This window comes from Alternaria rosae, assembly GCF_020736505.1.
Source record: "Alternaria rosae strain MPI-PUGE-AT-0040 chromosome Unknown BKA58scaffold_5, whole genome shotgun sequence".
NCBI lineage: Eukaryota > Fungi > Ascomycota > Dothideomycetes > Pleosporales > Pleosporaceae > Alternaria > Alternaria rosae.
Window position 1 is genome coordinate 1663874 of NW_025763574.1, and position 26632 is coordinate 1690505.

Sequence of the window (26632 nt, forward strand, 5' to 3'; positions counted from 1 at the left end):
CTCCACAGGCATTCTCATGTTCCAAGATATACCAGACGAATAGCTCCATGTCCATTCCACAGTCTTGCTAATCGCTCAACCCTATATCGCTATCCTCACTATTCTTAGGCCCCACCAGCCAATATGGCAGCGACCACCAACCCCCTCCACGGGACGCAAAACTCGTCCGGCCTCCCCGTCTCCTCCCGCACCATCACAATCGCCGGCATCCTCGTCGACGTCCATGGCCTCGACCAACTGCCTCCTTCGCCATCGTCAGTCGCCTGCCTATGGCTTCTCAACCCACGACTGCAGACGAAAGAGACCATGGCTCCTATAGCCAGACGGGTCATCTCTACGTGGAACAAGCGCATACAAGACGGTCGGGCTGGCAAGAACCCCAAGGGCTTAATCGCCGCTGCCTTTGACCAACGTAATCATGGATCGCGCAAGGTGGACGATTTACATAATCAGGCATGGAGGGAAGGAAACGAGACGCATGCGCAAGACATGTTTGGATGCTTCCACGGCACCGCGACCGACACCTCTCAGCTCATCAACCATCTCGAATCCTACATCTTCACTGCCAAAGATAGCCCCAAGATCGAACAACACTTTGCCCTAGGTATCTCGCTGGGTGGACACGCGACATGGCATTGCTTGCTAGGTGACCCCCGCATCACCGCTGGCGTAGTCGGCATCGGCTGTCCAGACTACACGCGCTTGTTAACTGATCGCGCACGGTTATCCAAGAGAAAGACATACACGGAAACAACACCACCTGGAAGCACATTCCTCGGATCGCCCGACTTTCCACAAGCGCTACAGGACGCCATCGCCCAGTATGACCCTGCCGGTCTACTGCTACCGGGCATGTTCAATCCTCTAGGAAACGACACACTACCCGATCAAGAGCAACTGTCCAGAATGAAGGCTCTGATGAAGGAGAGACTTCAGGGCAAGCGCATCCTGAACCTCAGTGGACAGGCAGACAAGCTTGTGCCCTACGCGGCAGGTGAGCCGTTCTACAAGATCTTTAAACAGGTACTAGCAGAAGACCCAAGTCTTGACATCACCTTCGAAGACGTGTTATTCGAGGGCGTAGAACACGCTTTTCCGAAGCCAATGGCAGACAAAGCAGCGGACTGGCTATGTGACATTTTGGCCAAGGACGATGGACCAATGTCAAGTAAGATATAGTGAAGCGCGTACAAACAGCCCTCGCGAACCATTGAATATTCAAACAGCATCAGCACAGCATTGCACTCTTTCTTCGCTTTCTTGTCACTCTCGCAGTCATCTAGATTTCTATTACTACCAAAGGAACTAAATATCTTGCTTCCATGTCCACCTCTACTCGGCGCACTCGGCGCAATCTGCGAAAGCGCGTGGCCCCAGAACACAGAATCCCGCGCTACCACGCCTTCTCTACTCCTGAAGAGCAAGCAGCATACATCGATGACACAGCACCCTCCCCTGCCATCGTCTCTTGCCCCGTGAACAGCTCGCCTACGTTGACTGAGATATCGTTAGCCCGGGAAATCGTCATCAGGCCCCTGAAAGAAGACGGAGATATTTACGACCAGGAAACGTCAAGCAGCCAGCTTAAGACCGCAGAAGAACACACTCTTGAGCGCATTGGCAGGCTCATCGCCATGCTCACACTGTACGACCTAGCCAGGTCGTGTGAGGAGATTGAAGAGAAATATTGGGAAGAGTACATCATACCATACGAAGAGGGCGATCTGGAGATGCTGGAACGTGTTTGTCCAAAGCAATGGTGGAACGAGGAGATCAGAGAAGCATGGCCGAATCTCATCGTTTCTGCACGGTGGGCAAGGAAAGCTCCAAATAGAAATTGATGCACCAGGTAGTCCACTCACACCAAAGTAAATCTCTCCACCAACTCCGCATCATCCATCCACCCACACTCCCCCAAATCCTTCGCCGAAAAAGGAACTTTACCCAACCTCTCAAACACATTCCCCTCCCTCCCCTCCACCCTCGCAACTATAACCGCATGATACGCCGCCTCCCTCCCCATCTCCCCAGGCCGAACATGCTTCCACAGAACTGCGGCCCATAATTCCCTCCCCCTCGCCCTCACCGTATGAGTCGGCGTGTCGAAACAAGTATACGTAGGCTGCATGTCTCCTTCCAACTTCTCCTTCGTCTGTGCCAAAGCGCCCTTTTGCCGATTCGGAAACACGTCGCCTTCGCCTTCTCTCTGTTCCGGAGAAGGGTGCAAGCGTTCTAGCGGTGCGCTCATGTCTAAATACCTGTCCTTTACCTCGCCGAAAGGATTTTGGTTGCTCTTCAACGTAACACTCGTAGCGTGGATCTTAGCTAAAGCTGTCCATTCCCCTTTGTCAAAGCCCACACCAGAACCCGGGCTGAAGAGGCCGAACGGCCCGTCGATAGCGGCCCAGGACCAGCTCGGTGCGCGGTATACTGCCGGCGAGGTTGTCGTGCCGACGGCCTGCCAGATGAGATCCTGAAGTAGGGTTTTGTACCAAAATCCCGCAAGGTAGGTGGATGGAGAAGGGATCAAGGAAGCGTAGGTGCGTGCGAGGCCAGACAGAGCAGGCAGTTTATCCGAGGGACGCGTCAGAGCGCGTCTAGAATATGCGTCTAGGACTGCGTGCCACTGTTGCATGGGGGTATCTGGGATAGGTTTATCCGGAGAGGAAGGGTGGGTGTGAGAGGAGGATGCGCCGGCCGTAGTTGGAAACAGAGTATCGCCTCGACCCGGCAGGTAGAAACCCTGCTCACTGAGGAAAGAACAGTGGCACTCGAAAAACATCTGCTCGGCACCGAAATGCAGCACCCGCGGCGCAAGCCAGCGTTCTTGCAACGCCCAGCCGCGTTGGCTTAGCGGTTCGTTCTTCAGCATTGCGTTATCTCCTGCCCAGGAGGGTTTTGCGGCCGTTTCGCGGGAAGAGGAGAAGGCGTGGAGAGTTCCTTTGATACCATTTGTAGTTGTGTATTCGAAAGGTGAGTAGATGGGTGCTGGGCGGTTGGGAGAGAAGATAGAGAGACCAGATGTAGAAGAGGGGGAACCGGTTGCGGAGAGCATGATGTAGGCGTTCGAGTAGACGGAGCCCATGCGAGATGTTTCGCGCGACCAGTCTTCTGAGTCGTCTTGGCAGATGCTGGGGTTGTTAGCATTTGGTGTTGGTATTGTGATGAGAATGGGGTAGACTGGCTTACCAGAGGGAGTCGATCCATAGGTATCCGATTCCCATTTCTCGAGCCACAGATATCGCATCTTGGAGTGTCTTTGGGAGCTGGTCGACATGAATGCCCCTCTTGTTTGCTTCAATGTTGTCCCGCGTCGTTGCGAAGGGGCTTGACTCGCCCCAGACATAACTCAGTGCTGCATAGCGTCCCGATTCTCCTTCCGTAGGCTCATACAGTGCTATACTGTGGGTTGTAGAGCCTCGAATATCCAAGACACGAGCTGGAAGAGGTGCTGCGTCGACATGACAGCGCCGATCCGTCCGTTGTTTATCACAATCGCGTACCCAATTCAGAGCATGCGCGAGTGTATGCGGAGACGACGAGAGTGTCTTTCGACCTCGAACGACAGCAGTAAGCGCATCGTCGTCTGCAACACCGTTAGTCGACGCCATAGCCTCACCAAGCCCCGCCAGTACTTACAATCAACACACAACCCCACAGCAGCAACAACCCAAATCTGGAGCCAAGCCTTCGTATCGACCGATACCACCATGAAACCTCCAGTATCATTCACACCCCTAACAACACACATCTTCCAATCCGGTCCTCCACTACGCTCGGCGCCAATCCCGGGTTCCTTCTTCGCCTCACTGAACTCGGATTGGAATTGCGCGACATCGCGTTGTACGGTCTTGCAGATTGCGCAATCAACTGCGGCTGCTTCAAGGTCTTCGACGGATTGGTGATAGGGTAGTCCGACGGGTTCTTGGTCCTGTGGACGATCTTCCTTGTTCTTCCAAAGTTCTCTGAGAGGTTGGCTTATTATTTTGACTAGGCACGGGTAGTCGCGTCGAGTGACAGTGTGGATTCTGTAGTCGTCTGATAATTTAGGGATGTTGAGGACGTCGAGCGACTGGCAAAGACTGCATAGCGGCATATTGACTTTTTCTTTGATTCGCTGTGGAGCTCTTGCGTGTATCCGTAATGAACAGGCAAGTTGCACATCGGCGTGTTCTATAGATTTAGCATTGCCGTTTTCTGGAAGCACCGTCCTCAGGCAGCCGTGGTGGCGAACGTATAGTGCCAGACCACTGCACGTGTGTTGGCATACCCTTGCGCAGCGATGCGATTGGAGGCGAGTGTTCCAAGTCGTTTTGGTGAGATAACTTAATAGGCGCAGCTCGAGGCGTGGCTGTGCTAGGATGGATGAACGGTGTTGTGCGGGGGAAAGATCAGCCAATGGGCATGACCCGTCCTACACGAATCTTTCTTTTTAAACTTATTCTCTCTATTTTACTAGAGTCTTACTCTTGTTTTAAGGTCTGTATTCTTACTCTGTGTTAATTTCCGCATTATAGCTAACGTAGGTAATAAGCAAGTAACGTAGGTGATAAGAGAGTAACGTAGGTGATAAGCGAGTAACGTAGGTGATAAGAGAGTAACGTAGGTGATAAGAGAGTTACGTAGGTGATAAGCGAGTGGTTGTTCCATAGAAGAAACGTATTTGACTGGACAAACCTTGCAGAGATGGAAGGGAAGGCTGATGGTTCCAGCAAGTACTGTTCGTCAATAACGCGCCTTCAATAACTCAGAGTGTCCTGGAAACTCAAAAAAGTCTACAGCTACAAAAATATCACCAATCAGAAGGATACCTAGGGACAGGGGTGGATGAAATCGAGGAAGAGGCGCAAGGCAGAAACATAAGGCAGTTGGAGGGCGGGGCTTTTCAACCTGCAAACGAGGTCGAAGAACCATGATAAGCATGACAGGCCTCACGTCTCGGTGTGTTGGGCCGGCGTCTGATCTGCAGCCTGGACCTGACTCCTTTCAATAGGTGGCGCAATGAGAATTGGAGTTAGCTGGATCCAGAATTCTGGCAATCGTCTGCCCACTGTTGGGCGCCACAAGCTGCAGGCATCTCAGCTCGAGCCGATGCCTAATGCACAGCCTGGTAGGCGCCGACAGCGACACCCTTCTGAACTCCCCTCATGCTTCCTCGATCAGGGTCTCTATCGCGTGAAATCGTAACCAAGTATGGTGCCAAGCGCCGCTATCGTAAGGGCAACGCGGACTGGGATCAGGAATCAACTCGCCAACAACATTCAAAATCACAAGAGTTTCAACAACGACTACGTTCGATATCAAGACATCCAGAAAGCCTGGTCCGGCAACGACACCCTCCAGCGTGTCTTCCATGCCAGTTTGACGCCAGTACAAGTTAAGCTTATCACGGAAGACTTGTTGCAATTTTTGTCAATTCTTGTTTTCATCCGCGCCGACGATTTCTTGGACGGCTTCCCCGGCAGCTTTTTCGATGAGGCAGAACGTCTGCTGTACAAGGACTCGCGCCTACCATTTAGGGACAATCAAGTGCCACCCTTTGAGGACCTCGTTCTTTGCCGAGACTTCTTCAATTCCCAATTCCTCTTCACGCCAGTACGTCAAAGTACTCTCCCGTCTAGTGTATGTAATGCTCACAAGAAATGCAGCAGCCGCTGTTCGAGTCCCCAACAGTACAAACTATTGACGACCAGCGCCGACTTCCTTTCGAAGTAATCTCAGAAGGTGTTTTTGGGGGCGCATACGGAAGAGTCGACAAGAAAGGTATATCACCATTTTACTTCAATACCTTGGATAACAATCAAAACCACCAGGTAAGAAAACCACCAGCCACTTCTGACTCTCGTTTAACGATAGCAGGTCAAATTTGTTGCCTGCAAAACATTTTATCCCTCAAATCTCTCAGGTCAAGAGGCGAAGCGCGAGCTGGATAACTTGCAAGTCTTGAAGACGAGCAGAACATCCCATGGTCATATCCGAACGCATGTGGTGATTTTATTTTACAGGGGTCAACATCACATTCTATTGCCATGGGCCGACCACTTTGACCTCGACTTCTTCCTTCGCGAAGGCTACCCATATTCAGGCGAACCACTGTACGACTTCAAATTACGCTTTCCAAAAATCCATTCGGCAACAATACTACAAGATACATGCAGACAAATGTTTTACATTTCCGAAGCCCTTGAATGGCTTCATAAGGGCATCCCGGGGCACCTCCAAAGGCGCGTTCACTTTGCACATATGGACTTGAAGCCAAATAATATTCTTATTGATAGGGATGAGGGTTCAACTGTAGGAAAGTGGATACTGACAGATTTTGGCATCTCAACCTTCAAAGAAGATGACGAGGCAGCCTCTGCCGATCTTGTGTCGTTGGGAAATTTAACCTTCAGAACGAGTCCTGCTCGTCTGCCAGGCGCCTACCAACCTCCAGAGACAGAAAAGACAGACCAGAGAAGCGCAGGAAGAAGAGGGGACATCTGGGCCTTTGGTTGCATCTTTGCCGAGGTGCTTAGCTTTGCACTGGGTCGAAAAGCTGCCGTGGAGGAGTTTCGGGTGAGTCGGAAGCAGATTCAGAACATGGACGATGCTCCGGAAGGCCAAAACAGATACAGAAACGATTTCTTCTACGAGGAGTATAAAGAGAATGTGCAGATGAACGGGAGACTTGGTGCACGGATCCGGCAGTCCTACCGTCTTCGATCCGGTGTTGACCAATGGTTACGCAAGCTACCCACACGATACGCGAACACGAACAGGACTATCGACTGCTGTGTTCAAACCATTCGTGACATTCTCGAAGTAGACGGCTCAAAAAGGCTCGGAGCTGAGCGTCTGGTCAAGAAGATGGAGCATGTCGTACAACATGTTGGCAATGCTCGTAAACCTGATAGCCTTCTAAAGTGTCCACTAGAATGGTCAAAACTCCAGAGCCCTTTCGACGTGCCTCTTCTAGATCTACCCGATGTATCACAGCCAAAAGAAACGAAGCCGCTGCCTTCCATCAAACTAACCGCATCCGGGGTAGGCAAGGAAGACATACTGTTCGAGAACAGTGAAACCACATCATACAACAGCACTACCGACTTTCTAGATCGACTTCCCTGCTCGACCGCTTCACTTCAATCGCAAAACCGGATTTCACCGCCGACTTTTCTTCCTGCTGGACAAGAAATTCGTCCAAACGATGTTCATGGCCAGAATTATCCGCCTTCTGGTCGCCGTGACTTGACCCAAGGATTTGCCAACACCATGAGTCCTAGTGAACCAAATGAATCCTCTCACGACAATCAATCAGATAGATCCCATCGGTCTATTGGCGGAATGTCTAGAGCCGACCTTCACGGAGTCACGACCAATCAAAACAAAGAGCGTGATATAGGGAGCCCAGTGGAGATTCGTATTCCTAGCTTACGAGAATCAACAATTCATTCTATTTCACTCTGCCCATCTGGGCAATATATGGCCTACCTTGTCACACAGCCAAAGAATGCCCACCAGACTGTCTTTCTCTGTAAATTATCCTTGGGAGACTCAAGTCTTCAGGTCGACCAGAAGATTACACTCCAGCCAGGCCCGGTATGGAAACACATTGTTCACGCGGGCTCTAACTTTGCGGTATGGGGCAATAAGGCCGGAGGAACAAAACATGTAGTTACACCACGTCAGAAGTATTTTGATTGAGACTGACAATTTGATACAGATCTGTATTGGAGGAGCCGCCGGCGTTCGTGCGGCCTGGGACTCGACAATGGATCAACGACTTGCCTCACTCGTTACTGTAACTATCTCTCGTCGTGGCTCAGTGGCGCTTGTGAGTAGTAAGGTTATATGTTATGTCGACATGAGGTCAGCCACCTGTACCCTGAACGCCATCCTGACAGTCAATCTGACCTATCGTAGTGACACTTCAAGCAGCGAGACTATTCCCTCATCAGGGGGCCAAACATTCACTGATGCCAGGTTCAATGATGATGGCAGTGTTCTTTATGCATGGTCGTTCGGCCGACCAGACGACCGTCTACATATTTGGCGGATCGATGAAACTACGAGAAAACTGATACAACCCACAGATTCTGAAGGAAGCTATGCATCAGTAAGAACGAAGTTCTTCTCGAGAGATAAATAGTAACAGTTTCCAGAGACAGCAAGGAAGTTCAGATGTAAAAATCGTCCCGTACAATAGCTACCAAGGCTGCATTATCCATGCTCCTAGCAGCGCTTTCTTTCCTGCCCAGATCCGCAGCACGCAGCGAGGAAACTGCGAACTACTTCCTAGGATCGAAAAGATAATAGCAGATACCGTGGCAACTTGCGTCTTTGGGGATCATTCACTAATAGTGGTGGAAAAAGGTTACTGGCATACTCGCATCAGAGAGTATCGTATTGCTGGTGGTGGAAATCACGTCATCGAAGACACAGCCAAGAACCCAGTTATAGAGTGGAGATTCTCTGCTGACAAGATTACTCAGGTGAGAGTGGTTCCAGTGCCGGTCACTGATAATCTTGTGATCATTCTTTGCATGTTGGAGAACAAAGTCATCTTCATCCCAATTGTCGCTAGGGAAGTTATGCAGCAAGCCCTGGGATAGGTTTTCAAATGTTCAATAGAATACTCATAATGCATTTTTCTACATACTACGTTCTTGCACGTGTGATATGGACAGATGTTGATGAGTGGTTGACTTGTATACATAAGAATTACGAGAGATTGTGGTTGGCCCCTTGCCCTGACTGAGTCCTCCCCTTCTCTGAACAAGACGCCGTATTCTTGCTATGTGGCTTCATCTGCAACGGCCATCGGAACGGCTTGCGCTTGATTCTAGAATCGAGATACAAGATAAGAAAGTATATGGCGCCAGTCATGACAATGAGAGGTATCCAAGTAGCGATGAAGATCCAAAAGTCTGGAGAGACCTGGAGCCTCTTGGAGACAGGATTGAAAAGAAATAAATTCATGCCGAAAATCGACTGTCTCAATGTTAACGAACATTATTAGATATATAGAGCGAGTCCAGTACTCACAGCGATGAAATTTCCTGGTAGATAGACCGCAGATACGAAGGTTATGATCTTCACTGTCGCGCTGTCATCAACAGTGTCTTCCGTAAGCTTTTTCAGTCCCTCAGTCAAATCCCGCAACTCGGTGTCTATTTTCGCGGCTTCGAGTTGGTTGTGCAATGTCAGAGTATACCCAACCTGATTAAGTTTAGCTTTGTCTAGGTGATATGTTCATGGTACTAACGAGATCGATCAAGTTCTGGACTCTTCCTTCAAGCACGTCTGCGCTCTCGATATATCCTTTCATCTTGGACTTGTGCGCGTTCATGTTCTCCAGCTGGCTCAACAGCTCAATCGATGCCTCTGAAAATTGCTCCATCAAAGCCAAGTTACCAGAACAGCATGCTCGTGCGAAGAGAATTATGTCGTTAGTATTGCGTAGTCGTTGAACGCGAAGGAAGCTAGAGCTTGGTTCTGTGTGCTCAGGCTTCACGACCATGGCTAAATTGTTCTCTTCTGCGAAACGTTCTCCGATGTAGCGAAAGTACCAGCGCCAATTGTCGAAATACTGTCGAAAGAGCCAGGTGTGCAGCAGGAGTGGATTGTCACAAAAGCCTGCTCGTGCCACAGGATCTGTCTCCATGGCTGTTATGACTGTCTCGACAGATGGTGCTCGAATTGGATGTAATAAGACAATCGTGTCAACCTCATCGTGGGAATGGAATACTCCTGTATGTCGAAACGACCAGGGATTCTGTCCACCACGTCGATTCTGCTCTACGTAACGAATTTGGTAAACCAGGTTACAATCACCTAGAGATTTGGCACATATAGCGGCGTTGCTACTACTCCCTTCTGCAATATTTGGGTCTTGTCCAAACGAGGCTACAACGTCTGCGAAAGCGTAAGGAATGCGGTATCGTTCGAAGATATGCTCTAGAAGACTATTTGTAATGTCTAGAGCTGATATCGTCTTGCGTGAGTAGATTGAACTGTTCATTGTCATTATAAGAAGGTGATCGCCAAGTTCTAGGTCAACACACATGATCCGGACTCGCGTTGGTTTGAGAGCCTTGCGACTGAGCGCCGCCTCAGCCTCGCTTGGCGACGTATGAAGTATTGATGTATACGAATCTGATATGCGTGAGCTTGTTGTGATCAACTAACGCTTTCATTCCCTAACCTTTGGCTATATCTGTTATTCTGATGTTTACTGCAGTACTATCATCCTTCAAGAGAACATTCGGCTTTGAGAAATCCCACGGCCAGACACGCGGCTGAGAATTGGTTGACGACATTATATGATTTTCTAGCCTCAAATGATCGCTGCGTCATTCAGTCCTTTGTATATAGTCCGATTTTCCTCTTCGCATAGCGCACTGGAACCGGTCAAGAAAAAAGGCACAGCAATGCTGCGGCCAAAATCTTGATTTCAGCTTGGGCGCAGCATGATCGTCACACGACAGCCCACCCTATCGGCGAACTCCGTCTCACGAATTACGGATGCAGCTCAGCTGCACATGAAGTTCATGCAGATGGTGGGCGCAGCTCAGCCGAATACGTAGTTCCTGCTTCGCTAACAAGTATACTCTTATCGGCCCATCACACGCCGTCTCAGCGCTGCAACAACCAATTGGTCAACTAGATTTACAGGCATCATCGCAGATCCTCATACAATCGCAAATCTTTGACCCGCCACCCATCAGCTCTTACCCTCTTGCTTCGATCTCGTCAATGAGGTTCCTGTAAAGCTATTTAGTGGAACGCCGTGATATTCTTCGAACGCGATACGCACAGTATTTCCTTCTGGGACTCAATTAGAATTATAATGAGGACAAAGATGACTTTACATACCGAGTCTACTTTCTCAGGTGCTTCGAAGGTCCACCTATCAGTTACATGCTGCGCGACAGTAAGCCGTGGACTTATTTACTCTTCTTGATTGTGCCGCGCACCTCGACTTTGAAATCGTAGTTCGGATGCTCGTCGCCGAACTTTCCTTTCAAAAAATTCTCCAAATCCTCTGCGGCCAGAATGTACCGCGTATGGGTCGGCTCGATGACGTTGAGGACCATAGTGTAAAACAATCAAATTGCAAATCGTTCGGGAAAGCCTTTTAGGATTTTGGATCGTCTTGCGTGTAGTATTGATGACCACAAGATCGTATTATATCCTGTCTGCCTCATTGTTTCACAGCGGAGTCATTATTAGCAGGCTGCATGAAGAGAGTCATGCTATTGGATACGCTGCTCGAAATAGCCGAATGGGTGTTTCCACGGCGCTCTCCAAGCGCTTCAGCCGTTCTCAGCCTGGCGAAGTCCTCCAAAGCTGAAAACGACCAGGCTGCTAGATAACCAGCCTGCCCTGCCCATTCCATGCGCGTGATATCAACCCTACTGTACGGCTTTTTTTTTGACGCCTAGAGCTGGTCTAGATAGCTGCGATCATGTCTGCCGAAGCAAATCCGCCGAAATTGAAGTTAGTCACATTTATATGTATAGTTTGGTGCCTGGGTATAAGGCTGACACAGCGTAGGCAAAATCTTAAGGGATGGATGATCTTCGTATGATACTTGTGTAGACTTCTATCACTCTCGTAATTCAGCTAACCTTCCTGTAAATAGTTCATTGTCATCAGCGCCGTGATAGGTGGCGGCATCTTCAGCAATGGCGGCCCGTCGATGAAGGTCGCTGGTCCGGCAGGAGCTCTAGTTGCTCTGATCATTATGGGTTCGACACTCTCTTCCGCTCATACCGTTGTTGCTATCGAGAGCTGACTCAATATGGCAGGCGCGATCACAATATGTGCCGCGGAAGGTTTGAGCGAGTTGACCCAGCTCTTTCCCGCCCCAAATGCGATCGTCGAATACGTGAGAGCTTTCGTAGACGAGGACCTCGCATGGGTAATTGGTATCGCGTACTGGTAGTAACCTAGCAAGTTCTGGTATGGAACATTGCGCTGATATCTGTACAGGTTCACATACTCCTCGATCTTTGCTACGCAAAATCTCGCAGCGGCGAACTTGGCTGTATACTGGGGATTGAAGCAGGTCTGGCAAATTGTACTCTTCTATTTTGTCACACCTGGAGTTCTTGTCGCCATAAATCTTGTCGGTGTTGGGACTTTCGGATGGATAGAGGCTATCGGTGGCATCCTCAAGATCATGCTCGTGCTGGGGGCCACTATCGCTCTCTATGTTATTGCTGCACAACGTACGTCAAAGAGATTCAGCAATTCTCACACCGTCTAATATATGATAGAAAGCTTGTGGTCTGGAGATGGACGTACGTCTACGTCGTCAGTATCTCAAACGGTGCTAACCAGAGCAGCGATACAAGATGGCTTTCAATACAACGAGACTTTCACTACCAACAAGTACCGTGCCCTTGCGTAAGTCTTTCAGGTTCTGAGAAGGTGTATCTTGAATCTGTAGAGCTAATTTTGAGGTAGGTATGTGATCCCTATGATCGCTTTTGGTTTCCTTGGTATCGAGACCGTCGCCGTGACCGCGTTCGAAGCAAACACATCTCGCTCTTTACGGCTCCCCTCCCAGTCAATCGCCTACGTCGTACTTTTGCTATACTTTTTATGTCTACTTGGACAGTGCCTCAACGTCTCATGGCAAGATGGGCATCTCCCATTGATCTATGGTGGCATAGGGGATGGCGCAACAGATACCAAAAGCCTCAAGGACCCGACCTCCAGTAATCTCACCATAATTGCACTCTGGTACAAGGGACAAAAAGGTTTAGCAGCATTTTTGAATGGTGCTATGATCTTTAGCGTCATTTCAGCTGCTAATACCTCACTCTATGTCGCATCGCGAACACTTTACGGTATTGCGAGGGATGTACCAACGACAAACTGGCTGGGCAAGTTCCTGCATAGCTTTTCTGTGGTGGTGCCAAAGACTGGAGTCCCCGCTCGTGCTCTGGTTTTCTCTGCAGTCGCGTTCCTATGGTTGCCTTTCCTCAGTCTGAAAGGCGGATATGCAGTACAATATGTAAGTCACGATCATTTGGGTAGTAGCATGACCAGACTGACGATTTTCCAAGGTCATCGAGATATTCCAGATCTCTGCGAGTGTCAGCCTCCTGGTTGTCTGGGCTTCCATATCCTTTGCGTATTTGCGCTACTACATCTGGTCCGTCAAGCCCATCATGTTCTACCACATCTCAAGCTCTACTAACTAAATACACAGGCTCAAACACTGCGAAAAGAATCTCGTCGACAAGTACCAGCAATTCAATCGCAGCGACGGCTCTTACCCACCGTTCACGGTACTTGCTTTCCTACAACCGCTTCCAGCGATCGCCGCAATCGCAGGCTGCGTCATCGTCTTCGCTTTCTGCAGTGCGACATGGTGGGATAAGGATGTCACGTTTTCAAAAGTCGCAATCGGCTACGCGAGCCCTATCATCTTATTTGTGCTATTCGTCATCTTCAAGCTGATCAACCGCCGGATGTGGATTCGCACGAGCGATGACTTTGCAGTTCTTGCGCAGACGCTAGATAGACTGAAGTGGTATAAGACAGACGAACTTGATCTGGATCCGCAAACTCAGCGTGAGGAGGAAATGAGGGTACTCTCTCCGCCGCAGGTATCTAGACAAGACCTAGGTGAAACTGTTCAAAGCTAAAGAGATAAGTTATAGAGAATAAAAGGTTAGGCTTCTTAGTAGGGTAACTTAGGTGCATGCTTTGTGGGTTAGTATGCTTCGCGGTCTACCTGTGCTAAGCCCCTGCTTAAACTACTTCTATTATAGCCTTTTATAACCTACTTTAGCACAATATAGTATAAAAGACATTTAGATAGTATTAAGAACTTCTACTTTATAGTTATATATTTGCGCGTTATACTTTATATTATTACTATTAAGCTATACTATTAGTTAGATACTAGATGCACGATATGTTACAAGTAACACGAAGGATTCTCTCCTTAACTTAGGGTAAAGGGGTTAAAGGCTAACTACAACTAAGTTAGAATGCAACAACAATCGCAGGGCTTAGAGTTACATAATTAGAATTAGTATCCTGCTAAGACTAGGCCTCTAGAAGGCTAGTAGAGATAGAGAAGCTATAGCTCTTCTAAACCTCTCTCTTAGAAGGGAGGCTAGAGAGAATAGAACCTAAAGTAATAGGTATAAGAATGTGTTAGATCTTATTATTATACTTATTATAGTTAACTTAAATAGTTTATCTCTTATATAGATTATTAACTAGTTATTCTATTATTTATAGAATTAGATTGTCTTTATCTTTAGTTATTCTATAATAACTCTTTTCTACACAAATTGCTAGACAAACCCTATAGACTACTGCTTTAGTCTATCTCGCCTTAGTACAGACCGAGCTTAGAGAAGTATAGCCTAACCCCGTGTAACACCTGGGCACATCTGAGTCCGCACACTGTTACTCAAAGAACTAACCCTCTCTCATGGGGTCCCAAGATCGGCGAACGAGTTGGAACGGGGGCTTACGGCCAGTACTTGCTTCACCAAACACTGCTACAGTCGCAGCCTGTCAATTCCAATCGACATTCCCCTAGAAACATACTCCACCAACCGGTTCAACATCCGCTCTGAATTCGCTGCGACTTTGCGTGAAGAGGCTCTGCACTAGCATTGGTTGTCCTCCAGGCGTTCTGCTTATGAGCACTTACATTACAGGTGTTGTCGCCCAGGGTCATGAGCCTGCCACCGATTTAGATTGGAGGCAGCGCGCGATGGCGTACTTGACCGATGGTATCGCTCAATACGCATTCCTGGTACCGCCCTCGATTGTTCTGGGTATCGGTGGAATACTAGCCGGGAAACTCATGGGCAAGCAAGCAGAGTACGCCTTGGCGGGCTTTGGGTCGCTCATGGCAATTCTTTACAGTACCATCCATGTCGATCCGAAGGAGGGAGCGACGGGATCTGATCAGTCTGTTCGTACTACAGTCGGCATCCTGTACTTGGTGTTTATGTGCAGCTACTGCAGAAGTGTCATCCTCATCCATGGGAAAGACAAAGGTACCGTTGCCATTGCGACGCTTCTAGGGTTGGCGATCGGCTGTGGGTGCTTGACGATCGGAGACTTGGGCACTTTCGTGGCGTCCTCAGGCCACTCGTCTGCATACATAATGCCGCTGGTCTTGCCGTCGGGATTCTTCATATGCGATGTGATTCTCCATCTCCATGATGCAGATCGCAAACGCAAAGGTCGGGACGCCGAACCCGCAGCACATCATGAACGATTTGGAAGGCATAGGTGGACTGGACTGGATGGCGCCGTCTCTGAAGATCTGAGATTTCGTTTCGGGTTTCCCAACCCACCTCGTCAAGACGTTAGCGATGAGGAATACGATATGGGTGACAACGGTGGGGGCAGCGCTGCCCACCCGCCAATGGCAATACCCCAAAGCTCTATACCCACTTCAGGAAACTGGATTCTCCGCGTCTTCTCGAAGTCGAAAGCCTCTTAAGAAGCTCGGCATTGTCAAAGATAATGTTCCAAGCGTATTGGACATGATCGAACTAGCACTCGCTTTCATTCGCTAAGGTCATATGACCGGCGTTTGGTGGCAGTGCGCATGCAGCGTCGGCAGATCCAATGCCATGTTGGTCTCGCAAAGTCTTGTAGGATCGCAATATACGTAGTACCAATCTATGTGTTTTTTCTCTACCGTGGATACGGAAGTCTTGTAGCTCCAGTTTCGATACAATCAATCAATCTACATCAGTTCAGTAACCCAAATGCCGACGAATGCGCGGAATCCAAGTGGGTCGCGAGAGAACTGGCGTGGATAGAACCGGATTCCGTGATGTTTGTGGACAGCAGACTAGAGATGACGCTCTTCTAACTATGTCAGACCGGGGGTGCTCCTGAATATGTCGGCTTTCAGTTCCTCTGACATTGAGAAACGTCTTGGCTTACGAGAACGCCTTTGCCAAGGTTTGCTTCCTTGGTGTCCACCATGGGCTTGCTCGAGTCAAGCGATCTTCGCTTCTCGAGTGCTCCTGCCGTATCTCACACAAGCAGTTTAGGGCGAGCTCTCGTATCCATGAGGCTCCCGCAAATGATGGCAATGCGCTGGAATAATCATCTATGGCGCATGCCCGCCGTAGATTTTACCTGCCACTACTACCCCCACCTCCTCTGCCGAAAAGGCGCAATGCCCTATCCCGTCAACGCCCGTATTGGCTACGCCCCACTGCAGCTTCTTCTCGGCAATATCCTCACAGCCATCAACTTGCTCTATCGGATGACAAGCTGCGCTAATGGCCATACTGCAGCTACCCGCAAGTGGCATACCGCGCTTATATGGTATGTATCCCGCAGTAATTATACTGATGACCAAAAGTCCACCCAGCACTAACACTGCAATAGCGCCTGACGGAGAGTAACCCAAAGTTTTGTAGTCCCACGCGATGTTTCCTGGTGGCGGTCTAGCTGCCGGATTGCCAAAAGCATCGTAGAAGTCGATGGCAATCAAGAAAATGCTTTGCGAAACTAGCCAGTGCAGTATACCACTAACAACCATAAGAGGTATACCGAAGCGATAGGGTAGCGAAAGGAAGTATGTCGACCGTTGGGCACCGGATGGTTGACGAGTTACACGGAGACCCTTGCGCTTGCGTGCATAAGATATCCATTCGTATCCCATGAGCATGGCGGTGAAGAGACCATTGTAGGAGAAGTAAAGAACGGAGAGGACCAGCTGAGGCGTGTTGGCGATAATGGCATTGCTGATCAAATCCGCTGGCATATACATGATGGATGTGCGAGGATCTACAGCACCTAGATGGGGGCACACACAATGAGCGATATATTCAATCTTGCCTAGCAGCCGAAATGTACTTACCAAGTGCAAATTCATCGAAATTAGTGTCACTGGGTAGATTGTCGATTCCAATCTTGAGCAAGACCATCACTGTAATTAGGGCCAGTAGAAATCTGATTGAGGATATGAGCAAACTGTTGGCATATTTCCATGTGGGTAGCGTGACTTACATAACTACAGTGATGATTTTGCGCGATGTACTGGTCACGTCTTTCCAGCGAAATCTCTCGTTAGTCCATTGTCGTGGTCCAACCTGGTATCCTGTGCGGTTTCGAAAGTCGACTTGAGTAGACAAACACATGTTCTTCGTTGTGAGATCCTCGTTTTCTAGAAATGAGGCGACGGCGTCGCCCATGGTCATGAGCGGCTCATCTTGAACAGAAAAGGCAACGTAGAACATGAGACCTGCTTTGACTATTGCAATAATTAGAAATGATTTGATCTCAGATTGCTTGTTCATCGACGCTTGATGGCATCGTACTACTGCACCTGTATAGCCGTATAGAACAGAAGTTGAACTTACAGAGGTTGAGAATCGTGATGATAGTTGTGATAGTAGGCTCGAAATGAAGTTTGCAGTATTGTGGAGCCGGCTCGCTCAGGCAATATCTGTAGGTAGGTGTGTGAAGTCAGCGTATGCCTCGCGTGCAGTTCGTGCAGAGACACTTACTCCACCGCCGAACGTGACAAGTCACAACGACTATCACCATCACAGAGCCACCCAACCCGCCATTCAACTTGCTGTTTAGCATCCTTAAATCTGACTGAGCATGGTGTCAGTACGTCGTGCGAAGCGGAGCATATCCAGTCGTATTGATGAGTAGCTTGGTAAGTATCCGCCGCGTAAAACGCGTTGAACTCGCCAGCCCAGTAGACGTGCGACCCATTTATGAATTGGTTCTCCGTTGGCGGAGGGAATGAGCGATCGTCGTGAACCAGAAGAAGATTTCGTCGGTTGGATTGTATGCTTGTGGCATATAGGTCGATGCAACTGCTGCGCTCAAGCCGTTCGAGTTGGCCGGCACGTGCCTTGTTCCAAAGGCTTTCAAGTACGGATGGGATTTCGCCGGGTTTAGTATTAAGCCATGTTACCCTCGGCTTTCCGTCTCTAAACGAGTAACCGATATCCGGATTGTTTTGTTCTCCGCAGTTCAAGCATTGTTCACCGTCCAGAAACCCTCGGCCGACAGAGAAGACATAGTAGCTATTCGAAGAAACTGAACCAAACACCGCAGAATTGTAACTAAGAGACGTGAGTATGAAAAGCTAAGAAACGAATCATTGCCTTACAGGAGATGTAACGGCAGGGATGAGAGCGCCAGTGCCGCCCATAGAACGGTTCTGCGCCGGCTGATATGTCCGAGGTTGCGTATGCTAGGTACACCGATATCGAGGTACATACCAGGCTTGCGCCCATGGGCAGCATCAATATCGCTTCTCGTGGGTGCAGACAGACATTGCATCGTATAGTTGCTCCCAGCGAGAAGGATCGTACTCAGAATGTTGATGCCTAAATGGAGGCCTGTATTGAGCGTTTCGACGCGATCGCAATCCCCATCGAAGAAGACACCTTTGGAGCCGGAGGTGGCAGCAAAACCTAATATCATGCCCACGAAGTTCATGACGAATACGACTGTAGCCCAGATCGCGAAGTTCAGCACGCCGAATCGCCACCCAGTGAAACGAGACCCTAAGTGCTTCTCCGCTGCATGCTTGGGCAGCCCGAGTATCGTCATTGTCCTTTGGCGGATGCTTGGTGGTTGGCGGATGCTGTTGGAAGGAACTCTACTCTGGGTACCGCAGCCTGTCAGCGGTATCTGCATCTCAAGGTTGCTATCGGATTTCCATTTCGGCTGTATCGTTGGTTGTATTCTGGTAGGCAGTAGGGACCGAATTAAATCAAGCATTGCGAGACCTAGAGCAACCAGAGTGATTCAGGTCCAAGACGGCAACGAATAAGAGACGAAAGAAGCTCGAAGTACCATGCGACAGATCTCGCATTGATTGCTTGAGCTCGCTCTGAGTGTCTTGGATGTGGCCTTGCGCCAAGTTGAGGCGAAAAGGAGACTGCGCCTTCATGTCGGCCCTGTTTCGCTCGCCAAGTTAGGGCCATCTTCTGATGACCATTCAGATTCGATATCGCGAGCTTATTTGCGTAAAGGGCCTGATGTGGTCATCTTGCGCAAATCTATAGACCCGTGCAGTCATGCAACACAGCTATCGTGTCCAAAAATCGTAACGCAGCATGAGGGGCCATCTCAAAGGTTCGTTTTCGTCGGGTGCTGAGCGCCTCGGAACTAACGGAAGCTGACTTCCCGAGAAGCAGCGCGCCCGGCAGCCTGTGAAACAGCACCACCAGGGAGTGTGACACAGCCAACATGCCACCAGCGGTGCCGGTGAGAGAAGGGCGGTCTCGACTCAAGCGCACCGTTTGTACGAGTCATAAACAGACTGGGAAGAGGTGCTGGCCGGGAAACGCGAAGCCGCGTCGTGCGCGCGACATGTTCGCGTTGCTGAGGAGCGGTAGTGCGGCAGAGCTTGGGGCAGTGCCTTCTCAATGCTCCTTCGTCACCGCGGAAGCATGTTTGATCGTGTTTAACGAGCGAAGATCTACTGAAAATAGAGTCAAGGAAATTGCGTGCCTCGGGGAGCGTCGGTAAAGCACGTCAGCTTGCGCGTGAAGGAAGACCCGTGGACCGGCCTGTGGCTACTTGGAAGTTACCGACTGCGAATTCAAGAACAGCAATTCTCAACAAGTGAATGTAAATGATAATCATAGTTTCATTGAGTTCTTGCCTGGTGAGTTTAGCGGCACGTGCTGCAGATGCGATCGAGTGTCTTTGATCAAGCATCGCAGCGTAAGCATCATAATAATATAGTACATGTCAGATAGAGTCACTTCCGGTGAGCCATCCGATTCCACCGAACGCCGATTCGCCGAAGAAGAAACCCACATCGAAAACCGTAAATCAATGCAGCCGAAAGGATAACCGAGACGTGTTTTGTTGCCGTTCATGGGGTAAAGAAACAGGAAGGAAGAGAAGAGATGGGTTGAGACGCGTCACATCTCCATCGCGTCGGTGTCTGCAGTCGCCATAGGAGCTTCGGCGACTGGCTGGGAAATGGGTGTAGAGGCAGGCGACGGCGTCAACTGGCGAGCATTGATGCGCTCACCCTCAACACGAGGGGTCGAGCCAAACATGAGGTTGCTAACAGTTCGCTCTAATGACCAGCCAACGAGCTGGCACCATTGTAGATTGTCCGAGAATAACCAGTAGCCTTGGACGCCGTGTTGCTTAGCGCGTACGAGATAGGCGTTGAGTGATTCCTTCTCTAACATCACCAGGACGTCGGTGAAGTCGAAATGACGCTCAATCACGCGGGAGTATGCGCGCGCCGCGTCGCGTAGGTTCGGGTTGGTCATGACGTTCTTCCAGCCTACCCCGAGGGATGCGATGAGCGTGTTGACAGTGTTGCCTTTGTCGTCGATGAGCTCTTCGGTCTTCTGAGCATCCATCTGGTTGAGGGGAGTGATTTCCACATTGGCAGATGGGCTCATGCGAACTGACTTGCGCGACACGGCGATAGGGCGAGCTTCAGCTTCGGCTTTCTCTTCTTTCTCGACTTTCTCTTCGTACCAAGTGCCCGATTGCGACTCGGCGGCCATGGTGTAGCCAGGCTCTCCAGGGTAGATGAGCGTCATCCCTGGGCCGTACACAGGCTCGGGCTTCGGCTTTGAAGGCGATTGAGTGACGATGGATCCGACGGGTAGGTTCTCCTCCGGGTCGTCGACGTCGGCGATGGATCGTTTGCGCCCAGCGGTGGCATTGGAAACGGCGGCTAGATAGTTGAGCGAAGGCGGAGTAGGGTATTTGGGGCGGAAATTACCCATTGGTGCAGCGGCGCTCTGGTGATGCGGGAAGTAGTCCTGCGGTTGCTGGGGCGGCAGGACCACAGTTGGCGACGAGGCGTAGTAGTTAAGACCCATACTGTATGTTTAGTAGTTTAGCAATGATAGAGTTTGTGAAGGATACAAAGACCTGTCTTTATGAAGACAGGACAGTGAGCATGCGACGATATAGTGAAGTCACTAAGAGCGACAAGAGTGAAGGTAGATGATGGCGAGAAGGTGAGGCGCGATGGAGATAGTGGATGATGGGGACGGGTGATGGTGATGGATGGGAGTGGTAAGATGAAGGAAAACCGAGCGAGGTGTGGGAGTGTCCAAGTTATAGACAGAAGAAAGGCGGCGTGCGGAAGTTTGGCGCAAAAGAAGTGAGAGGAAGGAAGGAAGGTTTGGAGGGCACCAGAGCGGTCTTGTAAGCTGCGCACGAGTCCCGTGAGAGGCTGGCTGCGACGCGGTGAGAGGAGGCAGAATGTAGGGTAAAATAGCCCGGCGAGTGATCTCCAGGGCAAGTCTAGCGCGTATTGGCCGTCACGCGAGGGCTGGCTGCCGAATTCGGTAGGCGCCAAGGCTCTGTGTAAGGCAGGGCCGACTAGGGTGCGTCCACGGAAGTTGCCGTTCATCGGGAGCTGAGTGCATGAGTCAGCAGAGAAGGTGGTGTGGCTGATCTGTGGCTGATGCCCGGTCGCAGATAATCCGCGCCGGGATAGTGGCGGCGCTGCGACGCGGTTTTTGGTAGCAAAAGTTAGTGGAGGAGCTGCAAGGCACCAGACGCAAGATACCCCACGCAACTCTGTTTTCGACCCCCTCCTTCTTGTATACCGTGCTTATAGACCTGTACCGTCAAGATGCAGGCGCCAGTGGTTGTCATGAGTATGTTCAGTTCCCCATCTGAAGCTGCGACAGCCCACTAACACATCAACAGACACGCAGACCCCGGGCGGGGAGCGCCAGTTTGGCCGCAAAGCCCAACTGTCCAACATCACAGCAGCCAAGACGGTCGCCGACATCATCAGATCATGTCTCGGTCCCAAGGCTATGCTGAAGATGCTGCTCGACCCAATGGGCGGTATCGTCCTGACCAACGACGGCCACGCTATCCTCCGAGAGATCGAAGTCGCACATCCAGCAGCCAAGAGCATGATTGAGCTGAGTAGGACACAAGATGAGGAGGTCGGCGATGGCACAACCACCGTCATCATATTAGGTGCGTAGATGCTGCGGGGAGGTTAAAGAAGCGTACACTGACAACAGACAGCGGGAGAAATCCTCGCACAAGCCTTGCCCCAGCTTGAGCGCAACATCCACCCCGTCGTCATCATCCAAGCATTCAAAAAGGCCCTTGCCGATGCCCTCGAAATCATCAGCGAGATCGCGGTCGAAGTCGACATCAACGACGACGAGCAGATGTACAAGATCATCAACTCCTCCATCGGCACAAAGTTCGTCTCGCGGTGGTCAGACTTGATGTGTGGACTGGCTCTTAAGGCAGTACGAACCGTTTCCCTCGACATTGGCTCTGGAAAGCAGGAGGTCGACATCAAGCGCTACGCACGTATCGAGAAGATTCCCGGAGGCGAGATCGAAGACAGCGAGGTTCTGGACGGAGTCATGGTCAACAAGGACATCACACACCCAAAGATGAGGCGGAGAATCGAGAACCCGAGGGTTCTGTTGTTGGACTGCACACTGGAGTACAAGAAGGGCGAGAGTCAGACAAACATTGAGGTCAGCAAAGAAGAGGACTGGAACAGAATTCTCCAGATTGAGGAGGAGCAAGTCAAGCAGATGTGTGATGCCATCGTCGCTCTGAAGCCTGATCTCGTTATTACTGAGAAGGGTGTCAGTGGTATGTAACGTTGAATACCTCTTTTCGTGGGCTTGCTAACATGAAGTAGATCTCGCACAGCACTACCTCGTCAAGGCCGACATCACTGCCATCCGCCGCGTCCGCAAGACAGACAACAACCGTATCGCGCGTGCGACCGGTGCGACGATCGTAAACTCCGTATTCGCGGCTACCGCTTCAGACATCGGTACCGAGTGCGGTCTGTTCGAGATCTCCAAGATCGGTGACGAATACTTCACCTTCCTCACAAAGTGCAAGAACCCGAAGGCATGCACTATCCTGCTCCGAGGACCTTCAAAAGACATCCTGAACGAGATCGAGCGGAATCTACACGACGCTATGGGTGTTGCCAGGAACGTCATCTGGAACCCTAAGCTCTGCCCTGGTGGTGGCGCCACCGAGATGGCCGTTGCGGTCGGTCTAGACCGAAGAGGAAAGCTGATCGAGGGTGTCGCACAATGGCCATACAAGGCCGTCGCCGAAGCAATGGAGGTTATCCCGCGCACACTTATTCAGAACTCTGGAAACAGCCCTATCAAGGTGCTCACCCAACTGCGCGCGAAGCATGCGGAAGGCTACGAAGACGGCAAGCAAACTGGCAGTGTCTGGGGTATTGATGGTGATGCAGGCAAGGTCGTCGATATGCGGTCATACAACGTCTGGGAGCCTCTTGCTGTCAAGGAGCAGAGCGTCAAGACTGCCGTGGAGAGTGCCTGCCTACTGCTCAGGGTCGACGATATCGTTGCTGCGAAATCCGCCAAGCAAGTGAGCGGTCCGATAGGCGGTGGTGACGATTAGAGGCAATCAAGCAACTGTGTTCTGCGAGATCCTTGCTATACAAGCCAGGAACTGTCGCTAGGAATGAAGAATACACATCTGCCAACCATACATCATGCCAGGCTGTACACCAACTTTAGTGAAACTTAAAGCAAACATGTACCAAGGTTAGTATTAATTGCTTTTGATACAAACAAGAGATGCGCGGCCACTTCTGAAGACGGGTCGCTGACTGCTGACGGTCAATATATGTGTATTGTGAGATATCTATCCTTCAAACGTGATCCTCGCGTTCGGCGTTCTGGTGGATGCGAAGTCGCTTACCGTGCCGCTCAACATGATACACATGCCTTACCCGGCTCAACCTCTCAACCATCCAATCGCATCGCCCTCCTCTTTAAGTACACTTTGCGCATAAACCTCGCCCTGCGAACTTCAGCCATTCAGCCAGACCCTGCGCTCTGCCACGCAAGCATACATTTCTCCTGCGAATCAGGCTCTACACCGCGGCTGGTCGTCAGCCTGCTCGTGCTGCTGCGCCGCATCGCTAGACTGCATTTGTGTCAACACCTGCTAAGCACCGTAGAGACAGGCATAAGCCTCGCCAAAGCCTGTCTTGAGTGCTTACACGCGCTGCGATTGTTGCTCTTTACCTTATCTGGTATCCTGAGCGGTGGTTGTGAGTTTGACGGTTTGTATGACTCTGCCACGAATGTGCGGGTGGCCTGAAGCGTGGCTACGTTATACGAGTGCCAACTGAGCTGAATAGAAGATCGGACTGTAAGTATATGTATAGAGGTCGTGCTGCTGGACAGGATAATGTTTCCTTCCTTCCATCAAATCATTCTTGAGTTTATTCAACTCTTGCGATTGAGCATTACATTTTCCCCAATAATCGTTGCACTCTCCCACGTTCTACCGAGCAAGGTATCAACACCCGACAATGGATACTTCAATACTCATGACGAGAAATCATCTCGAACGGCGCGATGACTCTAAGATTTGCGCAGTGGAAGACGCCAGTGGTCCAAAGATCATTTCCTTTGTCGGTGGCCTCACATTCCACCAATTTGCAACGATTCTGTCCGGTGCCTGTGCCATCCTCAGCACACTGATTGTCGGGGCACTGATCGCACTCCATGCCTTCAACTACTCGAACCCCGTACAACAACGGCAGATCATCAGGATCATGCTGTTGATACCATGGGTGGCCCTTTTCTCCTTCTTGGTCGTCTGGCGAAGCGACATTGGAGAATATCTAGCCCCTTCGCTTGATTTTGGTTGCTCGATCGCACTATCGTCGTTCTTACTGTTCATGTGCGATCTTGTCCTCTCGCACCCTGAAGGATTCGACGGGTTGTTTGGAGATGGAGCCACAGCCAAGGGTGCGCTCAAAGGGAATAGTCCAACATGGCTTAAGGTAAGTTTTTACACTTCTGTCCCGACAGGCAGGCTTTCTCTAACGTTGAGCAGCGTAGCTGGTACGGTGTACTCCAGTTTATACCGACTAGCATCGTCATATGGATCGCCACGGCAGCTACCCTCGCTACTGGTACCTACTGCAAGCAGTCTAACGACGTGCACTTTGCTCATCTCTGGCTCACCATACTCATTGGCTACACTACAACGGTCGCTATCGTTAGCTCGCTTAGGTTCTACAAGAACAACAAGAAATTGTTACAGAAGCATCGAATCATACTCAAGCTGGTCACGTTTAAAGGTATCCTTGGCCTGAACTTTCTCCAGTCGGTACGTCTCACAGCAGTCAACATGTATATGACGTGCTAACGCCATTATCACAGTTCATCATCTCTCTGCTTGCAGGCCACGGAAAGCTGGAACCTACAAAGTACATGACATACCATGATGTCAACACTGGACTCGCCTCGCTCATCCTCGCTTGCGAAATGCCCATCTTCGCTGTGCTTCTGCTCTTTGCATTCTCGCCAATACCGTACAAGCAACAAGGCAGTCCTGCAGCTGGACCACTTAACGCCATCGTCGATGCTTTCAACATTTCAGATCTGCTGTCCGCGTTCTTTCGGGGCCCTATGAGATTAGTCAGAGACCAACAAAGACAGATCATGCGACAGGACAGTGTGAGGATTGCATTGGTCTCATTCAGTGACGAGGAAGAGAGGAGAGGCCGAGTCGTCCCGTAATGGCTTGAAAAGCAGGCTCACCAAACGAGGCGATCTTATCACTTTTCTTATCTATAGACCCTGATGAGATTATTCAGGAACATGAGTTTGATGAATAGCTTCCGTGACGGATACGAGAGCGATGCAAGCAACGGAGGAATTTTATGAGTGTGGGCTGGTAACGACAAAGAGGGGACCAGAGAGTTCAGCGTGAAGTGCGGGACCGATGTAGACTCCCCGCTAGCGTTGGGGTGCTTGTGAAGAGGGATTTGAAAGGGTGTCTTCTCCAAATCTGTATGTAATTGGGACAGACAAGTAGCCGCTCGAAGCACAACGATTACCCTGGTCGCACATGACCAACCTCCTTCAATATCTGGAGTACCAAATCATGCCGGTTTATCCAGAAGCAGAGCTAGGCAAACGAATGCAGAACGGGAGACGATTGCCGTTACGGTAGGTGTCACAGTCCCGATTGTCACCATGCAGCCAATGCAGGAGCTGTCAAGAGTTTGAAAAGCACTTCAGGATGCTGACAGGAGTTCAACGTCCCGCGCGCACTCGCATCTTGGCCTCAGGAATGAAAGGGTGCCTCCTGCAAGCGTTCGGCCGACGTTCATCAAGCTGGGGAAGTGTCGCACCTTCTGCGGGATCACCGCTGAAACCGTTCGCTTGAGCTCTGACACAGCTCACTCTGCGAACTTCATGGGTTTCGAAACGGTTGTCACTGCGAAAGATCCTCCGCAGTGAGTCCGCACGGCCTGTCGTTCACCTGTCTAAACGAAACGCCCGACCGACTTCCTGGTGGCGGCTGCAACGTCGTCCCGCAATGCACCACGAGTATGCTCGCTAGCTAGACGGGGGTGTCACCAGCTTACGGTGGATGCGAAAAAGAAAGAAGACTAATATCGCTGCTTCCATAGCCTTGCAGCAGGCTAATAGGCCAACATTACCCCTCTTTTATTGCCAATGAGGCCATGGCATTTCTCTGTCAGACGATTAGAGCGCATTTTGCGGCTTGTGGGTAACCTGGTTCTGGGCTCCAGGGTTAATGGCTTTGCTGCACACCTCCCACACCCGTGGAAGTTTTGCGGTGTGCGCGTGCTGGTATCGAAGACGAAGGGCAAGCTCGG

The 26632-nt window shown here is 50.4% G+C and overlaps 12 protein-coding genes across 12 annotated transcripts; 7 read left to right on the forward strand and 5 right to left on the reverse strand.

The window, feature by feature from the left end:
* The first annotated feature begins 2 nt into the window (after window positions 1-2).
* Window positions 3-1518, forward strand: BKA58DRAFT_177817 (Alpha/Beta hydrolase protein). The gene has a single exon (XM_046165321.1). It carries the CDS (start codon window positions 124-126, stop codon window positions 1177-1179), a length of 1056 nt encoding a protein of 351 aa, XP_046025350.1. The 5' UTR covers window positions 3-123; the 3' UTR covers window positions 1180-1518.
* On the reverse strand, window positions 1519-4410 carry BKA58DRAFT_177816 (heterokaryon incompatibility protein-domain-containing protein). The gene is made up of 3 exons (XM_046165320.1): window positions 3640-4410; window positions 3190-3586; window positions 1519-3131 (listed from the first exon to the last, which is right to left on the reverse strand). Exons 1-3 carry the CDS (start codon window positions 4094-4096, stop codon window positions 1859-1861), a joined length of 2127 nt encoding a protein of 708 aa, XP_046025351.1. The 5' UTR covers window positions 4097-4410; the 3' UTR covers window positions 1519-1858.
* A 783-nt stretch (window positions 4411-5193) lies between these two features.
* On the forward strand, window positions 5194-7234 carry BKA58DRAFT_440043 (kinase-like domain-containing protein; the record flags this gene model as incomplete). Its single annotated transcript, XM_046173723.1, has 4 exons — window positions 5194-5595; window positions 5649-5813; window positions 5860-7026; window positions 7097-7234. 4 exons carry the CDS (start codon window positions 5194-5196, stop codon window positions 7232-7234), a joined length of 1872 nt encoding a protein of 623 aa, XP_046025352.1.
* Window positions 7235-8638: 1404 nt separating this feature from the next.
* On the reverse strand, window positions 8639-10313 carry BKA58DRAFT_385177 (uncharacterized protein). Its single transcript, XM_046170343.1, has 5 exons — window positions 10187-10313; window positions 10047-10137; window positions 9248-9995; window positions 9028-9201; window positions 8639-8973 (listed from the first exon to the last, which is right to left on the reverse strand). The coding sequence occupies exons 1-5, from the start codon at window positions 10299-10301 to the stop codon at window positions 8704-8706; spliced, it is 1398 nt and encodes a 465-aa protein (XP_046025353.1). The 5' UTR covers window positions 10302-10313; the 3' UTR covers window positions 8639-8703.
* On the reverse strand, window positions 10314-11137 carry BKA58DRAFT_385178 (uncharacterized protein). The gene is made up of 4 exons (XM_046170344.1): window positions 10959-11137; window positions 10858-10905; window positions 10799-10809; window positions 10314-10746 (listed from the first exon to the last, which is right to left on the reverse strand). The coding sequence occupies exons 1-4, from the start codon at window positions 11076-11078 to the stop codon at window positions 10713-10715; spliced, it is 213 nt and encodes a 70-aa protein (XP_046025354.1). The 5' UTR covers window positions 11079-11137; the 3' UTR covers window positions 10314-10712.
* A 243-nt stretch (window positions 11138-11380) lies between these two features.
* On the forward strand, window positions 11381-12048 carry BKA58DRAFT_178087 (uncharacterized protein). Its single transcript, XM_046165322.1, has 4 exons — window positions 11381-11481; window positions 11539-11566; window positions 11627-11732; window positions 11793-12048. Exons 1-4 carry the CDS (start codon window positions 11450-11452, stop codon window positions 11927-11929), a joined length of 303 nt encoding a protein of 100 aa, XP_046025355.1. The 5' UTR covers window positions 11381-11449; the 3' UTR covers window positions 11930-12048.
* Window positions 12049-12093: 45 nt separating this feature from the next.
* BKA58DRAFT_178092 (uncharacterized protein) lies at window positions 12094-13849 on the forward strand. The gene is made up of 5 exons (XM_046165323.1): window positions 12094-12287; window positions 12333-12393; window positions 12454-13006; window positions 13059-13147; window positions 13205-13849. The coding sequence occupies exons 1-5, from the start codon at window positions 12257-12259 to the stop codon at window positions 13641-13643; spliced, it is 1173 nt and encodes a 390-aa protein (XP_046025356.1). The 5' UTR covers window positions 12094-12256; the 3' UTR covers window positions 13644-13849.
* Window positions 13850-14227: 378 nt separating this feature from the next.
* Window positions 14228-15756, forward strand: BKA58DRAFT_178146 (uncharacterized protein). The gene has a single exon (XM_046165324.1). It carries the CDS (start codon window positions 14657-14659, stop codon window positions 15470-15472), a length of 816 nt encoding a protein of 271 aa, XP_046025357.1. The 5' UTR covers window positions 14228-14656; the 3' UTR covers window positions 15473-15756.
* Window positions 15757-16093: 337 nt separating this feature from the next.
* BKA58DRAFT_440048 (uncharacterized protein) lies at window positions 16094-18567 on the reverse strand (the record flags this gene model as incomplete). The annotated part of the gene is made up of 6 exons (XM_046173724.1): window positions 16094-16788; window positions 16853-16944; window positions 17002-17245; window positions 17355-17440; window positions 17502-18074; window positions 18122-18567. The coding sequence occupies 6 exons, from the start codon at window positions 18565-18567 to the stop codon at window positions 16094-16096; spliced, it is 2136 nt and encodes a 711-aa protein (XP_046025358.1).
* Window positions 18568-19598: 1031 nt separating this feature from the next.
* BKA58DRAFT_385191 (uncharacterized protein) lies at window positions 19599-21194 on the reverse strand. Its single transcript, XM_046170345.1, has one exon. The coding sequence runs from the start codon at window positions 20817-20819 to the stop codon at window positions 19893-19895; it is 927 nt and encodes a 308-aa protein (XP_046025359.1). The 5' UTR covers window positions 20820-21194; the 3' UTR covers window positions 19599-19892.
* A 242-nt stretch (window positions 21195-21436) lies between these two features.
* BKA58DRAFT_178153 (T-complex protein 1 subunit gamma) lies at window positions 21437-23496 on the forward strand. Its single transcript, XM_046165325.1, has 4 exons — window positions 21437-21608; window positions 21661-21942; window positions 21994-22584; window positions 22634-23496. Exons 1-4 carry the CDS (start codon window positions 21584-21586, stop codon window positions 23380-23382), a joined length of 1647 nt encoding a protein of 548 aa, XP_046025360.1. The 5' UTR covers window positions 21437-21583; the 3' UTR covers window positions 23383-23496.
* Window positions 23497-24115: 619 nt separating this feature from the next.
* On the forward strand, window positions 24116-25896 carry BKA58DRAFT_361363 (organic solute transporter Ostalpha-domain-containing protein). Its single transcript, XM_046168779.1, has 3 exons — window positions 24116-24781; window positions 24835-25110; window positions 25164-25896. The coding sequence occupies exons 1-3, from the start codon at window positions 24305-24307 to the stop codon at window positions 25521-25523; spliced, it is 1113 nt and encodes a 370-aa protein (XP_046025361.1). The 5' UTR covers window positions 24116-24304; the 3' UTR covers window positions 25524-25896.
* Window positions 25897-26632: the final 736 nt, after the last annotated feature.

What these genes read in the sequence shown, in the direction of transcription:
- BKA58DRAFT_177817 (XM_046165321.1), top strand. Translation starts at nt 124, where the DNA reads ATGGCAGCGACCACCAACCCCCTCCACGGGACGCAAAACTCGTCCGGC.
- BKA58DRAFT_177816 (XM_046165320.1), bottom strand. Translation starts at nt 4,096, where the DNA reads ATGCCGCTATGCAGTCTTTGCCAGTCGCTCGACGTCCTCAACATCCCT. An exon ending in TGTGGGGTTGTGTGTTGATT is followed by an intron (nt 3,587 to 3,639) that starts GTAAGTACTGGC and finishes ACGGTGTTGCAG; the next exon opens with ACGACGATGCGCTTACTGCT. An exon ending in CTATGGATCGACTCCCTCTG is followed by an intron (nt 3,132 to 3,189) that starts GTAAGCCAGTCT and finishes TAACAACCCCAG; the next exon opens with CATCTGCCAAGACGACTCAG.
- BKA58DRAFT_385177 (XM_046170343.1), bottom strand. Translation starts at nt 10,301, where the DNA reads ATGTCGTCAACCAATTCTCAGCCGCGTGTCTGGCCGTGGGATTTCTCA. An exon ending in TCCAGAACTTGATCGATCTC is followed by an intron (nt 9,202 to 9,247) that starts GTTAGTACCATG and finishes AAACTTAATCAG; the next exon opens with GTTGGGTATACTCTGACATT. An exon ending in TACCAGGAAATTTCATCGCT is followed by an intron (nt 8,974 to 9,027) that starts GTGAGTACTGGA and finishes ACATTGAGACAG; the next exon opens with TCGATTTTCGGCATGAATTT.
- BKA58DRAFT_385178 (XM_046170344.1), bottom strand. Translation starts at nt 11,078, where the DNA reads ATGGTCCTCAACGTCATCGAGCCGACCCATACGCGGTACATTCTGGCC. An exon ending in ACTACGATTTCAAAGTCGAG is followed by an intron (nt 10,906 to 10,958) that starts GTGCGCGGCACA and finishes ACTGTCGCGCAG; the next exon opens with CATGTAACTGATAGGTGGAC.
- BKA58DRAFT_178087 (XM_046165322.1), top strand. Translation starts at nt 11,450, where the DNA reads ATGTCTGCCGAAGCAAATCCGCCGAAATTGAA. An exon ending in GCAAATCCGCCGAAATTGAA is followed by an intron (nt 11,482 to 11,538) that starts GTTAGTCACATT and finishes GACACAGCGTAG; the next exon opens with GCAAAATCTTAAGGGATGGA. An exon ending in TTAAGGGATGGATGATCTTC is followed by an intron (nt 11,567 to 11,626) that starts GTATGATACTTG and finishes TCCTGTAAATAG; the next exon opens with TTCATTGTCATCAGCGCCGT.
- BKA58DRAFT_178092 (XM_046165323.1), top strand. Translation starts at nt 12,257, where the DNA reads ATGATAGAAAGCTTGTGGTCTGGAGATGGAC. An exon ending in AACAAGTACCGTGCCCTTGC is followed by an intron (nt 12,394 to 12,453) that starts GTAAGTCTTTCA and finishes ATTTTGAGGTAG; the next exon opens with GTATGTGATCCCTATGATCG. An exon ending in TATTTGCGCTACTACATCTG is followed by an intron (nt 13,148 to 13,204) that starts GTCCGTCAAGCC and finishes CTAAATACACAG; the next exon opens with GCTCAAACACTGCGAAAAGA.
- BKA58DRAFT_178146 (XM_046165324.1), top strand. Translation starts at nt 14,657, where the DNA reads ATGAGCACTTACATTACAGGTGTTGTCGCCCAGGGTCATGAGCCTGCC.
- BKA58DRAFT_385191 (XM_046170345.1), bottom strand. Translation starts at nt 20,819, where the DNA reads ATGGGTCTTAACTACTACGCCTCGTCGCCAACTGTGGTCCTGCCGCCC.
- BKA58DRAFT_178153 (XM_046165325.1), top strand. Translation starts at nt 21,584, where the DNA reads ATGCAGGCGCCAGTGGTTGTCATGA. An exon ending in GGCGCCAGTGGTTGTCATGA is followed by an intron (nt 21,609 to 21,660) that starts GTATGTTCAGTT and finishes ACACATCAACAG; the next exon opens with ACACGCAGACCCCGGGCGGG. An exon ending in AACCACCGTCATCATATTAG is followed by an intron (nt 21,943 to 21,993) that starts GTGCGTAGATGC and finishes GACAACAGACAG; the next exon opens with CGGGAGAAATCCTCGCACAA.
- BKA58DRAFT_361363 (XM_046168779.1), top strand. Translation starts at nt 24,305, where the DNA reads ATGGATACTTCAATACTCATGACGAGAAATCATCTCGAACGGCGCGAT. An exon ending in ATAGTCCAACATGGCTTAAG is followed by an intron (nt 24,782 to 24,834) that starts GTAAGTTTTTAC and finishes AACGTTGAGCAG; the next exon opens with CGTAGCTGGTACGGTGTACT. An exon ending in GCCTGAACTTTCTCCAGTCG is followed by an intron (nt 25,111 to 25,163) that starts GTACGTCTCACA and finishes CCATTATCACAG; the next exon opens with TTCATCATCTCTCTGCTTGC.